We start from the raw sequence: 13201 nt of genomic DNA on the forward strand, positions 1-13201 counted from the left end.
GTCTAGTACTATAAATTACATTTAACTAATTCATACAACTACGCCTAATATAAGCAGTGTTTTTTTTTATGTATTTTTAAAAATATTTTCTTGTTTTTAAGTGCGAGATTGAGATTTGAGAAGGTTTATGTGTCTTGTCAATGTCTAAATATATGAGAAAAAAAAAGATTATTTTTTAGCGGCCCCGGAAGGGGCCCTAACCCTAACCCTAAAGGGTAATAGACGCTATTAGTTTTGTGGGGTCTGTCAACAGTAATCTTTGAATATGGCGTTCTTTACATTTGTTTAAATTAAAGTTAAAATATCCTCCAATATTTCTGATTTCATTTACTTACATTTTCCTTAAGATTATTATATTGCCACCACATTTCTTCATGTCGATTTATCTTCTATTTTTTTTAACAAAGCTTATATCAATTCACTAAGAATGTCTGTCAGTCTGTCTGGTCAAAAGTTTGTACATATTATTTCTCACAAACCCAATCTCGGATTAAGCTGAAATTTCGCACCACTATATCTTTTACCTGACAACACTAGAGTCGATAAAAAAATAAATTATTAACTATTGGTAATTAATTATTTTGTTTGGTATCTCAAACAAAGGAAAACATTGTACTTCACTGAAGTGGTAAAATAAGCTGAATTAGTCCCCTTTACAGGTCGTCGTCTGAGTTTTAGTGAACACGACATAACAAATAGGAGGAGACTCTAGAAACATAGATAACTATACAATCTTCTATGTCCATAGGCTCTCCACTAGCATGGTCACCAAGTAGGTAGCGTTATCATTGAGTCTATATGCGTCTACCAAATTATTCATATAGTTTTTTTTATAACCAGACTGTTTCAGATGGTTAGCCGGTCAACATTATTCAAAAATTGTTTTATTATAATGACACTTCGATTGTCCATTGCATACATCAACTCACTTTATCTTTCTGGTAGAAATCGTGTGCACGTCATTTCTCCAATGACAAAAACTCGAATTAATATTTAAAAAAATGAACCAATTAGTTATTTAATTATTGGCTATGTGTTTATTATGTTTTATATACAACAATGAAGATAAATATTGCAGTATTAGGATATGGCAGTAATTTCGTGGTTATTTCCTTATAAAAGCTTTTTATTTAATTTTGCTTGTTTTTCATCTATGTGTATTTTTTCTTGTCTCTGTGTGTGTTTGTTGTTTTTTTTTAACCCTATACTCTTTAAAAAGAAGTCATGGAATAGAAATATTTCTTTTATTTCCTTTTTTTTAAATAAAAACTTTACTTTAGGAACAATACGCCTAGTTGAAAGTTTAAAAGTGACATTTATAATTACACAACTTAATGAAACAAAATATTTGATAAATGATTTAATTATATAACTTCCAGCATTTTAAGACATCCTTGCATAGTTAGCAAGTTGCAAATGATTTAACTCTTTCTCACCGTAATTATTTACCATATTCTGATGGAATCAACCTTGGTATCGTCATTTAGGAGAGAAAGAGTTAAAGATACAAACAAAGAGCACCACGGCTAAACTTTGTTTCGTATCTAAGACGCTCGCACCGTTGCTCTGAATCCAAGTAATGAAGTGTTTTAAATCAATTTCCTTGCCCTGTGCATCCGTGGCCCAGCAGTAATAGATGGTTCCGTTATCCTCTTTCCGTAGAGTTTTGTGAAGTATAGAGGAATAGGTCTTGACGGCGCAGCCAGATGTATTAGTCAACTGGGTCTCAAAGGTTTCAGGGTTAAAAACAACATGATTCTCTTGAAAGCCTGTTCCATCTGATGACATTTGTTTCGATTTCCAAACAATCTTTGTGTTTGGTGGTCCCTGTGTGATACATAATGAATGATTGAATGAGTAGGAAACAGCAGACGAAACTACACAATTACATTCCAAAAAGCATTGAGTGAAACACACACACACAACCAATTGTAGTACAGGTTGGCCTACATCAGCCAAGGATTTCTACAAAATACCTGTACATCTCTTCCGCCATGGCCACAAGTTTTTTCATTTTTGATTCCGAAAAGATATGAGACAGATCAAGAGTAGTATAAGCTACACATTGTCGTTTAGAATAGTAAAAACTGTATATTGACATTAAGAATAGTATAAGCTGCGTATTTTCATTTAAATTTTAAAAACTTTTTAGCGGTCCCCGAAAGGGGAAAAGACGCTATTAGTTTTGTGTGGCCTGTCTGTCCATCTGAAAGCGAAAAACTAATTTTTTAAATATAAAAATACACCACATTTACAACTATTCACTATTAATAGTAACAAACACTTGAGGCTATTTATTAGGGGAGACGACTATTTACCATATTTTCAACACATTTTTGCAAACGGTTGTAGAATTTTTGTAAAAAAAATATTTTTTATATTTGTATTTATAAAAGTTCTGTTATACTAAGCACTATATTTACACAAAAAAATGTTTACTATTTTTTTAAAGAGAAAAAATCTATTTAGTATACATATAAGTCAGACAAATCAAAACAACAATTAATAAATAGTTTTTCATATTATCATGTGCACTATCTGTGCTCGGTACTTCCGAAAAAGACACGTTGTTTGGGGGATTTTTTTTATTACGGAAATGTTTTATTCTTGAGGAATAAGAGATTGGCCCTTACAAAACAATTAGAGCAATTAGATATTCATTATAAGACATCAGTAAGGCCAGGTTCACAGCTAACTTCACATTCACTTTCACATATACTTCTTTGGAACACTTAGTTACCCAAAATGCAAACGTAAAATACGGTAATTGAAACATATTATCTTTCATTTAGAGTTTCACTGTTTGTAGGCTTCAACCTTTCCCTAAGAATGGATACCAGGTCGTGTGGTATGTGCTTAGATCTGTCGTCACAATCATCACGAGTTCTAGCCCTGACCGTCACGCTGGAGATCTAGCCTAGGACGTAACACAATATCCTTTCTGAACTCTACATCTCTAGTAATATGTGGAGGGAAACAGATTTAATGCTTAGACTTAATGACTACAAATTCTAGTTGGTTTGTTCTAGAATCATGCTATACAGGCAACGTTCAATAAGTTACGCAAGTCATACGAATTCATATGTTATTTTACAGGTAGCCAATAACCTCGCCTTTAACAAATACGATACTTATTTTGTATACATATAAACAAGGCTATGTTATATTCAATCTAATTGAAGTCAAATACGATACTTATTTTGTATACATATAAACAAGGCTATGTTATATTCAATCTAATTGAAGTCGAATACGATACTTATTTTGTATACATATAAACAAGGCTATGTTATATTCAATCTAATTGAAGTCAGATACGATTTTGAAATTGAAAGCATGATCAATACCATTCTTCTTAAGTAGTAAAGATCCGTTATTATATAATCTAATCTATTATATATGTTACTGGCAGAGTAAGAGCTCCTGCATAAATAAATGCCTAAGTATTTCTTAGAATCATTTACTTTACCCGAAAGCGACAGATATTCTATTAAATGAATAAAATTCTGCAGAATGCCTGCATTTTACACTTTATACCTATATGAGATGAGCCCTAGTCGTTTTATGGCTTGTGGAGAGAGAGAGAGAGAGAGAGAAAGAAAGAGAGAGAGAGAGAGAGATACGATGGTTATATCACTGGAATAATATAGGAAAGTTGTTAAACGAAAGGTTTAGAGCTATGTAGCGTTATCAAATCCAGAAAAGAAATCAGCTTGTTAGACAAATGTGTAGATGTCTTAAAGACAAATGTACGACAGCTGAAGGAGCTTACCTTCAGTCCCTGGATGGAACTCCGAATGTAATTTTAAGAAATTGCATGTAATAAAAAATTAATAAAGAAATCTTACAGAAATTAAAAAAAAATTGTCACACAGCATTAGGAAGGTGGGGAGTATTCGTTCCAACCCCCTCCTGTCTTCATTAAGCACCACCACCGCATTAACAAATGTACTTACTGTGACATTGCAAGTCAATGTAACATTTGTTCCAGCTTGATTTGTAGATGAGAACTCCTCAGTTCCATTGTATGGTTCCAAACTTAAGTCAATCGTCACTGAGGCTAGGGTAGATTACGTCAAGATTAGAAGGTCAAGAATGTCCCATATAATACTAGTAACCAAATTAATATTATTAACTATAACAATATATTTTAAGTGCAGAAGAGATCAGTTGAAAGAGGATGCCCCCCCCCCTGAAAGAGACAGCTGGAGAATTCTCATTAATGTCACGGGGTACATATTTGAGTGTCTTAAAGGGCTCCTTTGCCTGGTCGTGCGGTTTGCGCGCTGGACTGTCGTTCAGATTTATCGATGGTCCCGGGTTCAAACCCTGCCCGCTCCCATCCCCCGTCGTCCTAAGGGAGGTTTGGACTAGGAAATAATTATCTTCAACTCTGAAGGAACATCCGAACCATGTCAAACATTTGACAACATTTGCTGAAGACAGGCGTGGACGACAAAAACAACAACTTAAATATACCCCACCTCAGACAACGGCTTTGTCTTCATTACATGTTGCAAAATATGCTGGTCACAACTGGGTTAACATGGTCGTGTGAAAAGCTACACTATTACTTACTCTTTGGAAACGAACACAATACATTTTTATGTCTTATGACTAACAAGAGATCTAGTTACAATTTATTAAAAATGCAGAATGCTTCTGCGTCGTACTGGCAAACACATGTCGTCCTTTAGAGAATATTTATAAAAAAAAAAAAAAAGAAGATAAAAATGTATTGTTGTAATACTGTATAGTTATGGAAGTCTCACTCAAAATTGATTTAAAAAAAAAAGAAAAACAAGTGATTTTGATAAAAAAATATAAAGGATTTTTAGCTTCTAAAGTCAGTAAATTTCACCAATGGCGGAAAAAGAAACTAGACTTAGCTTTTTGGTGTATTCGGTGTACAGAATCAAAGACAAATATTGTCAAACGTATAGGACAAATGTTTGCACTTTATAGCACAGAAGATCCAAATGTTTCAAGTTCTGCCGTTTGTAGCTCTTTTTTTTTTTTTTGATAACATGAAAGTTCAATCTTGCTCTTAGCATTTTTTAGCGTTTCATTGTTTAGTGTGCCGTCAAACTCATCTACAATATTTTATAGATATTTCAATTTGATCTTCTTTAATATTAAAAACATTCATTTACCTGTAGCTGTGAAGTTGCTACCATTCGTCTGATACAAGTCTGTTTCGTTATGAACTGCTATTAAGCATCTATATAAGCCAACATCCTCGCATTGAAAATCTTTTATTGTCAGCTTGACACTCAATGAGGATGAATTCAAATCTGCAGTTTCGAGTGAAGCTGTCCATCGCTTTGAAGGTGGAAACAACTCAGAAACAGAAGAATATAGAGAGTTAAAATGTTAACAAAGCTGTTGTAGATTCAAAAAAATGTTAAATTTACAAATCCCCTAAGATCTACGTAGTTCTGACTTAATCAGATGTGTCACAGATAGCGGCAACAACAAGGAAGATTGGTTTGCTATTGACTAGTATTCTGTATTCTGGCCTTCAAAAATGCATTTTCCATTTTTTTTTTTGGGTGTTCTTAGCGCAACATCCATTTTTTTTTACGGACTTGGTAATAGTAGTTTGCTTTTTTTCAGGTAGATGCACTTTATTGAATCTCACTTCCACGCCCCAGGTTATTCTCTTAAATAGCATTTTTTGCTGAAGTGTTGTTTTTTCTTTGGGAGGGGGGATGGAGGAGAGGGAAGGCTGGGTTTAATCCTCAAATTTGTTGACTGTAGTTTGATGTAGTTTCTCAGCTTGTTACACGAATTTTCGTAGATTTGTGACTGTTACATTTTTAGGAGATACGTTTTCAAAAGTTTCAACGAAGTTACGAGTTTAAAAGGGGTATTGTAAAAGAAAAAAAGGCTTAAATATTTAATTTGAAAACCGAAACTGATCGCTTTAAAAAAAACTTCCCTTACTGGGGTCTACTTCACTTACTGGGGTCCACTTAACTTACTGGGGTCAACTTCACTTACTGGAGTCAACTTCAATTACTTGGGTCAACTTCACTTACTGGGGTCAACTTTACTTACTGGGGTCAACTTTACTTACTGTGGACAACTTCACTTAATTTAGACAACATCCCTTACTGTAGTAAACTTCACTTTTTGTGGACAACTTCACCTATTGTGGACAACTGCACTCACTGTGGCCAACTCAAGTTACTGTGGTCAGCTTCACTTACTTTGGTCAGCTTCACTTACTAAGATCAACTTCACTTACTGTGATCAATTTAACTAACTTTGATCATCTTAATTTATTGTGTACAACTTCACTTACTGTGGAAAACTTCATTTACTGAGGTAAACGTCACTTACTGTGGTAAACATTAACTACTGCTTTAAACGTCACTAACTGTGGTAAATTTCACTTACTGTGGTAAACTTCACATACTGTGGTAAACTTCACCTACTGTGGTAAACTTCACCTACTGTGGTAAACTTCACCTACTGTGGTAATCGTCACTTACTGTGGTAAACGTCACTTACTGTGGTAAACGTCACTTACTGTGGTAAACGTCACCTACTGTGGTAAACTTCACCTACTGTGGTATACGTCACATACTGTGGTAAACTTCAACTAATGTGGTAAACATCACCTATTTGGTAAACTTCAAACTTCACCTACTGTGGTAAACTTTACCTACTGTGGTAAACGTCACCTACTGTGGTAACCTTCACCTACTGTGGTAAACTTCACCTACTGTGGTAAACTTCACTTACTGTGGTAAACTTCATCTACTGTGGTAAACTTCACTTACTGTGGTAAGCTTAGGAACGCTACTGTCCTTTGGCGGCTCTATCAAAACAAGTCTCGAGAACTCTGATTCGTTGAACGTTTTCCTTGAGATGGCGAAGAAGGTGAAAGATATTGGTGGCGGCAGTGACGTGTTAAAGTTGTCCACTTCGCAATAATATGAGGCTGTATCCCCGGCGGTATTGGGTTTTACAGATATTGTGAATATATTTATTCGGACCTGCTGTGTCGATTCTCTGACTGAAATATCATAAATAAATAAAGCATTATATAAATATATATATCCAATATGTTTATTTCACTGTGCGGAATGCTCCAGAGCACAAAACTTAGAATTCTTTTTTTAAAAGCAAATAAAAAGTCTACTTCACGTGGTAATGCCTAGTAGTATGAAATAAACATTCAATAATTTTTTTATTATTTTTTTAATGTCTTCTTCTTCTTGTTCATTATCTATTGGAGGGTTCAGAGGATTAGATTAATATATAAAATGCGCTGGGGGGGGGCATATAAGGAATTTGTTTCCTCTATAGAGGTGTTTTGGGGCCAGTTTCTTGTTTAGGCTTCTTGATGAAGAAATCTGTTTTGAAGGACATGGTCAGCAAACTCCGGTGACACTATACAAGGGCTAATTTCACTAGCCCTCCTCCCTTTCAGCTTCCGGTACATATTTAGCCGAATTCTGTTGTTAGGTTCAAAGGTAAAAAAAAAAAAAGAAATAATTAGACGTTGGTCGTGTCGAGATAGTTTATAGGCTTAATAAGCGTCGTCTTTGTTTCCAATAACATACTTGTTTTCAAACAAAATTACGTAACAATAAAATCCATTTTTTTAAACAAGCCTAAACAATGTGGAAGTAACCTCATTTCATTAATATTTGTATATCTCAAACTGAGCATTTCAGCTGTTGTAACGCATTACATTCATTATATCTCATCAAATGATATCCAGTAAACTTTTGTGAGACCTGTAGGCCTAACTTTAAAACTCACCTTCCACTATTGACTTTTTATTATCAAAAATTATTTTCAGCCTTTCTTTACTCAACTAATTCATTATTTATCTAAAGTATTGACTCGAAATTCTAAACTTGTAATCGAGGGGAAAAGAGGGGATGTTTGGTTCTTAAATCGGCCTTGGGATTATGGGAATACTTACTTAACATCATTTATGAACTTCCTGTTAATAAAAACTGGCCCATTGAATGAAGTTCCACCGGACAATTTAGCATGCCATTATTGCCAGTAAGTCCTAGCTTTTAATTAGGCTATAAATACTAAGGACATTTAAAGCAATTGACATATCATTAACTAAATTGCCTTAATCATAGTAATATCTATATAATAAACAGACAAGTAATATAAAAAAAAAACACAATATTTTTCTAAAAGACAAAACATCCGTTATACAACTTATAGAGCTATTTTTTTCATCTTAAAAATTAATCAATGTTAGATTTAAAAACAACAACAATGGAGCAATTTTTATATATATATATACCCCTTATCTTCACTTCTTTTTAAAAAGACATAATACATATTTGATTTTTAAGTTGATTATATTTTGAAAAATTGTGTGGTCAAACAAAGTTTTCCTGTGTGGTCAATTGTCTAGTTATTTTTTATCAAATCATACTGTCAAATATGTTGAAAAATCGTTGGAGCCGTTTTCGAAATGCCTGCTGCCTTCCTCCCCATCCCCCTTTTCCAATTTCCAACTTTTTTTCAATGTTTGAGCCCATGAACAGAATGAAAGCTTATCGTAGGGATTGTAAAAGAAATTCTTACCTAAACAGATCAGGAGGACTATACTGTGTAGAATAGCCCAACGTAGACCCATGATTGTTAGAAACAAATCCACAAATCTCCAGCTATCAATTTTAAGTATTCTACGCTCGAGTCTTTTCTACGCTTGAGCCGTTTCTACGCCTGGGTCGTTTCTATTATAGTAGAGTCGCATCTTTAAATAAATATGTTTAAACTTTCAGGGGAAAGATCCATAGCAGGTAAATGAATTTAAACATAACACAGTGTGTATGTGCCTTGATGTAGTGATATTTTTTTTTCGTTACACAACATTCAGGATCACGTTACAACTGTACTTTAGTGAGAAGAAGTGGCTTGTTTGTATTTACCTCATAGTTATGAGAGCTCTTTAACATTTCCTTTAACAATTACACTGTAGTACACTAGCTTGCAGTAGGACTTAAGTGCTTTCACCATGTCAATGAACTTAACTGTATGTCTAATTTTAGTCTATCGATTGTCTGTGTGGTTGTGACAGTTGGACACTGGACGATCGAGCAGAAAGATGAGTCCCAAGTCCTTGTGAGTAAATGCTGCAGGAAATCGCTGGGTATCAGATGCCAGGAAAAGAAAACAATTTGGTTTGTACTTCTTATGAGTCAACTCTCTGGCTGAAAAAAAGGGGGGAACTCCTGAGTACTGTGGGGAGACGAAGGCTGAGCTGGTTTGGTCATATTGTATGACTCACTCTAAAATTCATTCTTCAGGGTACAGTGGAGAGAGCACATCGAATGTGTCATCCAAAGAAAAGTTGACAGGAAAACGTCCAACAATAATGGGTCGGCCTCTCTCGATATTCTGCTGCTGACCGGGAAATCTGGAGGGATTTGCTTTTGCGAGCTGTCACAGCACCCCATTGACAAAGTCAGGAAACAAATGAGTGGAGATTTCTTGAGGTAGCATGTCCTAGAGTTGATAGACACCTTGTACATAACTGTGCTACAACTTACAAGTCTCATGCCACACCATCAACAATATAGACTTTATGTCGTTATGTATGAGCATTGCTGTCAAATGATTTCATTCTAATTGTTACTTCTGTTAGATTTAGTGAATTAGGCTAGTAGTTATTTTTGTTTTATTCTTTTATTAGAAATATTTCCGTATTGCCTATTGCAAAATATTATCAAGAAAATGTAATATAACACGATATACAAACAATCAGAAACGAAAAAAAAATTAATAAAGATACATCTATTTTATTCAAATTTATAAAATAACTTCAGAAAAGAGTAACCATAGTAACGCAGTGTAATCTATACTTACTAGCATTACACACCGGCTACGCCTGTTGATTTGTTCCCAGGCTTATCGTTTATTATGGCCGGAACATCCCTTTCTTTTCGTTGTCGTGAAACCAATAAAATGGACCACATTTCAACGATGCCCCCACCCAACATACTTTTTAGCCCGTGAACAATTGTATTGGCCCGCAAGTAGTCATACATTACTTGATTTATTTTTTGCACAGAAAAAATGAACTAAGCTAAAGAGAGATAAGCCTTCTGTGGAGAATGAAGCGCATAGAATTAGAAGATAGCTGGAGTAAAAGGAAATAACGACATGTGAATATAAAGCTTAAATCAAAGGCAATATGTTAGTGTACAGATTAGTTTTAAAACTCTGTTTATTAATCAATTATAAAGAAAACTTTTGTAATGAATTTGGTAATTAACAGTCTTATTTAATTTTACAAAAAAAAAAGGATTTTTACTTTTACATAAATAGGCCTTCTATTACAATAAACTGTCACAATAACATAGACTAAACTTCTGACATATTAACTTTAGTGTTCATGGCAAAAAGGCTGGACGTCTTGTAATGTACTAAAAACTTATCTACTATTTTTAAATTCAATGTTGCATTCAGTCTATTGATAAATTATCTAGGGTTTTATTTTTTGTTGTTGTTGTTGTTTTTGCATGAATGTAATCTAAATTACATCTTAATTATTCCAAATCTATAATTGTAGATTTAGATGTAATAAATATAGATCTTAAGAGTGCTAAATCAGAAGTTTAAATTAGGTAGATCTACATCCTGATTCTAGTTCCATTGAAATGAAAATGCCACTAGCTCTGTTGTTAACTGTGCTGGGACATTGAAGTAAAAGTAAAGTTCCCCTTTCAGACCTTGTGGTCTATAGGCCAGAGGATGTAAAGGTCATCTGTTTCAGTAGCCTAAGGTTAACGAGGGTGTCATGTGGCCAGCACAACGACCAACCGCCTTTACTTTTCCCCAACTAATGTCAGGTACCCATTAGAGCTGGGTGGACTCAGAGGCGCTCAAAGATCCCGAAATAAAAAAATCCCAGTCTTCACTAAGATTTGAACCCGGGACTCCCGGTTCTGAAGCCAAACGCTTTACCGCTCAGTGAAGCAGGACGATTTGGGGCGAAGGTCGTTTTGGCGCAGCAAGTTTTGGCGCAATGGACGTTTTGGCGCAGCAAGTTTTGGCGCAATGAACGTTTTGGCGCGAACTGCTTCGGTCACATTATTTACGTTCATTGTATTATTTCTTTAACAAAGAATGAGACATATCTATCTATCGTGTGAGTCACAGTGTTTGTGTTAAGACATATCTATGTTTCGTGTGAGTGTTTGTGTTAAGACGTATTTTTCTTGTACAGAACAAGAGATATTTGTGTCCGTTATTTTTGTGTATTTAAGTTTGTTATTGAATTATTGTTAGATCACTAACATTACATAAGACCAGGCAGCAATCCATACTTCACAGTATGCGTGCATGAAATAATCAAAGTTATTGAAACATCCGTGAGTAGACGAGCTCTACATTCATTTTTAAGTTCACATCGCCAGAACCTCTAAGAGTGGTCTGCACTAAACTTATCAAAAACATAGAGATATCCTTCATGCGAAATTTTGTCTTTTCCTCGCTTCGACTGGACTTTTTCCATTGTTTATATAGACTGCCACCAGGTTTTCAGTTTAGAATATAATAGAATGAAATGGCGAAAGTTTTGCCAGTCTGTCAGCGTGCTGGATAAATGATTAGTGAATGTTCCAAACTACTCGAGATTAGGGGCGAAGAGATTGAAAGAGAGGGGTAGACCTTGTGCCACTCTCGGAATTTAAGATTGAGGATTATAAATTCACACCTAGGGATGTCAAGAGGAGTGCTAGAAACAGATTATCTTCTTCCCTGTGAGAGAGGGAGGGTGGGGGAAAGAGTATATACAAGGAGTGAAATATGCCCAGAAGAGAGGGGTGGGATAGGTGACACAGGTAATGACCAGTCCGAAGGAGATGATCGCCAGACGCATGACCTGTGCTCGGTGCTGGTCTTGTCTTCATTTGTTTTACTTCACCTGCGTCAAGGGGAGATAGGTCACCCAAACCACCCCTACCCAATTTCTCAAATTATATCTTTTAAAAGTATCTTAGCTTGTTCGGGTATTAAACTGATGTCAATTCTTTTATTTTAAATGGTGTTAGAATTCATACTATACATACAATAGTCTGCTAGAATGAAATAAACATTGTGATAAAAGCTATGCGAATATTAAATTATCGTCAAATTATACCTCGCGTCAAAACTTCCCCTGCGCCAAAACGGCTCGCTCAAAAACGTCTCGCGCAAAAAAAGTCACGTACCGACCGCTCAGCCACCGCGCCTCCGACATTGAAGTACGAGCACGATATCTGTTCTTCTTTTTCCTTCGATTACAAATCAATGCTGAAAGATTATCTAAAATCGCTCGTTCTGCCTGATCGTGCGGTTAGCGTGCTGGACTGATTATCTCGACGGTCCCGGGTTCATGTCCTGCTCGCTGCCATCAACCGTCGTCCAGCGGGAGATTTGCACAAGGAAGTTAATTATCTTTAACTTTGAAGGAACATCCAAAACATGTAAAACTGAAAAAAAAATTTTTTTTTACAAGGGCAAGTGAATCTTTGAGAAATTACTTTTGACAATCAAATTAAATCACGTCTTCGATATTCCTTGCGAATAGGCGGATCCAACAGGTCGCCTCTGAGTTTGTGTGATAAAAAAAGTTTATCGTGATAACACAAACTCTCTTTGTAATCGTGTTTCTTTTTAGTAACATATAGACAAACTATGTCTACATATCTAGACACTTTAGAACTCTAGTAAGAGATGTGTGTATCTATTGCATAAAAGATAATGGTATTTTTAAAATAACTATAAACAAGAAAAAAGAAAATACATAGATGTGAGACGACATGGTCTAAATTTTATTTATGAGCATTGTAAAGGGATTTAATCAGATCAATTGTCATTTATTCATGAGCAGGTTTGGCCAGAAACACTAAATTATGTATCTGGAACTTTATGATACAAAATTATTGTGCAAATACAATGATGTGCTGATAAGTTGGAACAGCTAACAGCAGAAACAGTTTTGTTTCTTTTTACTTCGCTTGTGTCAAGTCACTCTGTTTGTCTGTCTGTCTGTTAAAATATCTTGTACACGTTTTTTCTCTCAATAATTATTAATCTCGATTAAGACTGGCATTTTACTTACCGGGTTCTTTTTGGCGCCATTGAGTCAACCCAGTTTTGACGGGTACCTTGACTGCTTGACATTAGTTATGGTCGTTGTGCTGGCCACATGACACCTTCGTTAACC

The 13201-nt window shown here is 35.1% G+C and overlaps 1 protein-coding gene across 2 annotated transcripts; it reads right to left on the reverse strand.

Annotated features, from left to right (window-relative positions):
* Positions 1–1229: 1229 nt before the first annotated feature.
* Positions 1230–8907, reverse strand: LOC106075049 (uncharacterized). Of its 2 annotated transcripts, none has more exons than XM_056027611.1 (5): positions 8572–8907; positions 6789–7018; positions 5154–5340; positions 3957–4060; positions 1230–1827 (listed from the first exon to the last, which is right to left on the reverse strand). In XM_056027611.1, the coding sequence occupies exons 1-5, from the start codon at positions 8621–8623 to the stop codon at positions 1480–1482; spliced, it is 921 nt and encodes a 306-aa protein (XP_055883586.1). In that variant the 5' UTR covers positions 8624–8907; the 3' UTR covers positions 1230–1479. The 2 variants fall into 2 exon arrangements, with proteins under 2 accessions (XP_055883586.1, XP_013091425.2); XM_013235971.2 differs by having other exon boundaries at positions 6789–7024.
* Positions 8908–13201: the final 4294 nt, after the last annotated feature.

Source organism: Biomphalaria glabrata, chromosome 4 (genome assembly GCF_947242115.1).
Source record: "Biomphalaria glabrata chromosome 4, xgBioGlab47.1, whole genome shotgun sequence".
NCBI classification, from domain to species: Eukaryota; Metazoa; Mollusca; class Gastropoda; family Planorbidae; genus Biomphalaria; species Biomphalaria glabrata.

Bases quoted from the DNA above. Each gene is read 5' to 3' on its own strand.
- LOC106075049 (XM_013235971.2), bottom strand. From the start codon at position 8,623: ATGGGTCTACGTTGGGCTATTCTACACAGTATAGTCCTCCTGATCTGT. The intron at 7,025-8,571 runs GTAAGAATTTCT...ATGATATTTCAG, and splicing joins AGTCCTCCTGATCTGTTTAG to TCAGAGAATCGACACAGCAG. The intron at 1,828-3,956 runs GTAAGTACATTT...TGTATCACACAG, and splicing joins CATTGACTTGCAATGTCACA to GGACCACCAAACACAAAGAT.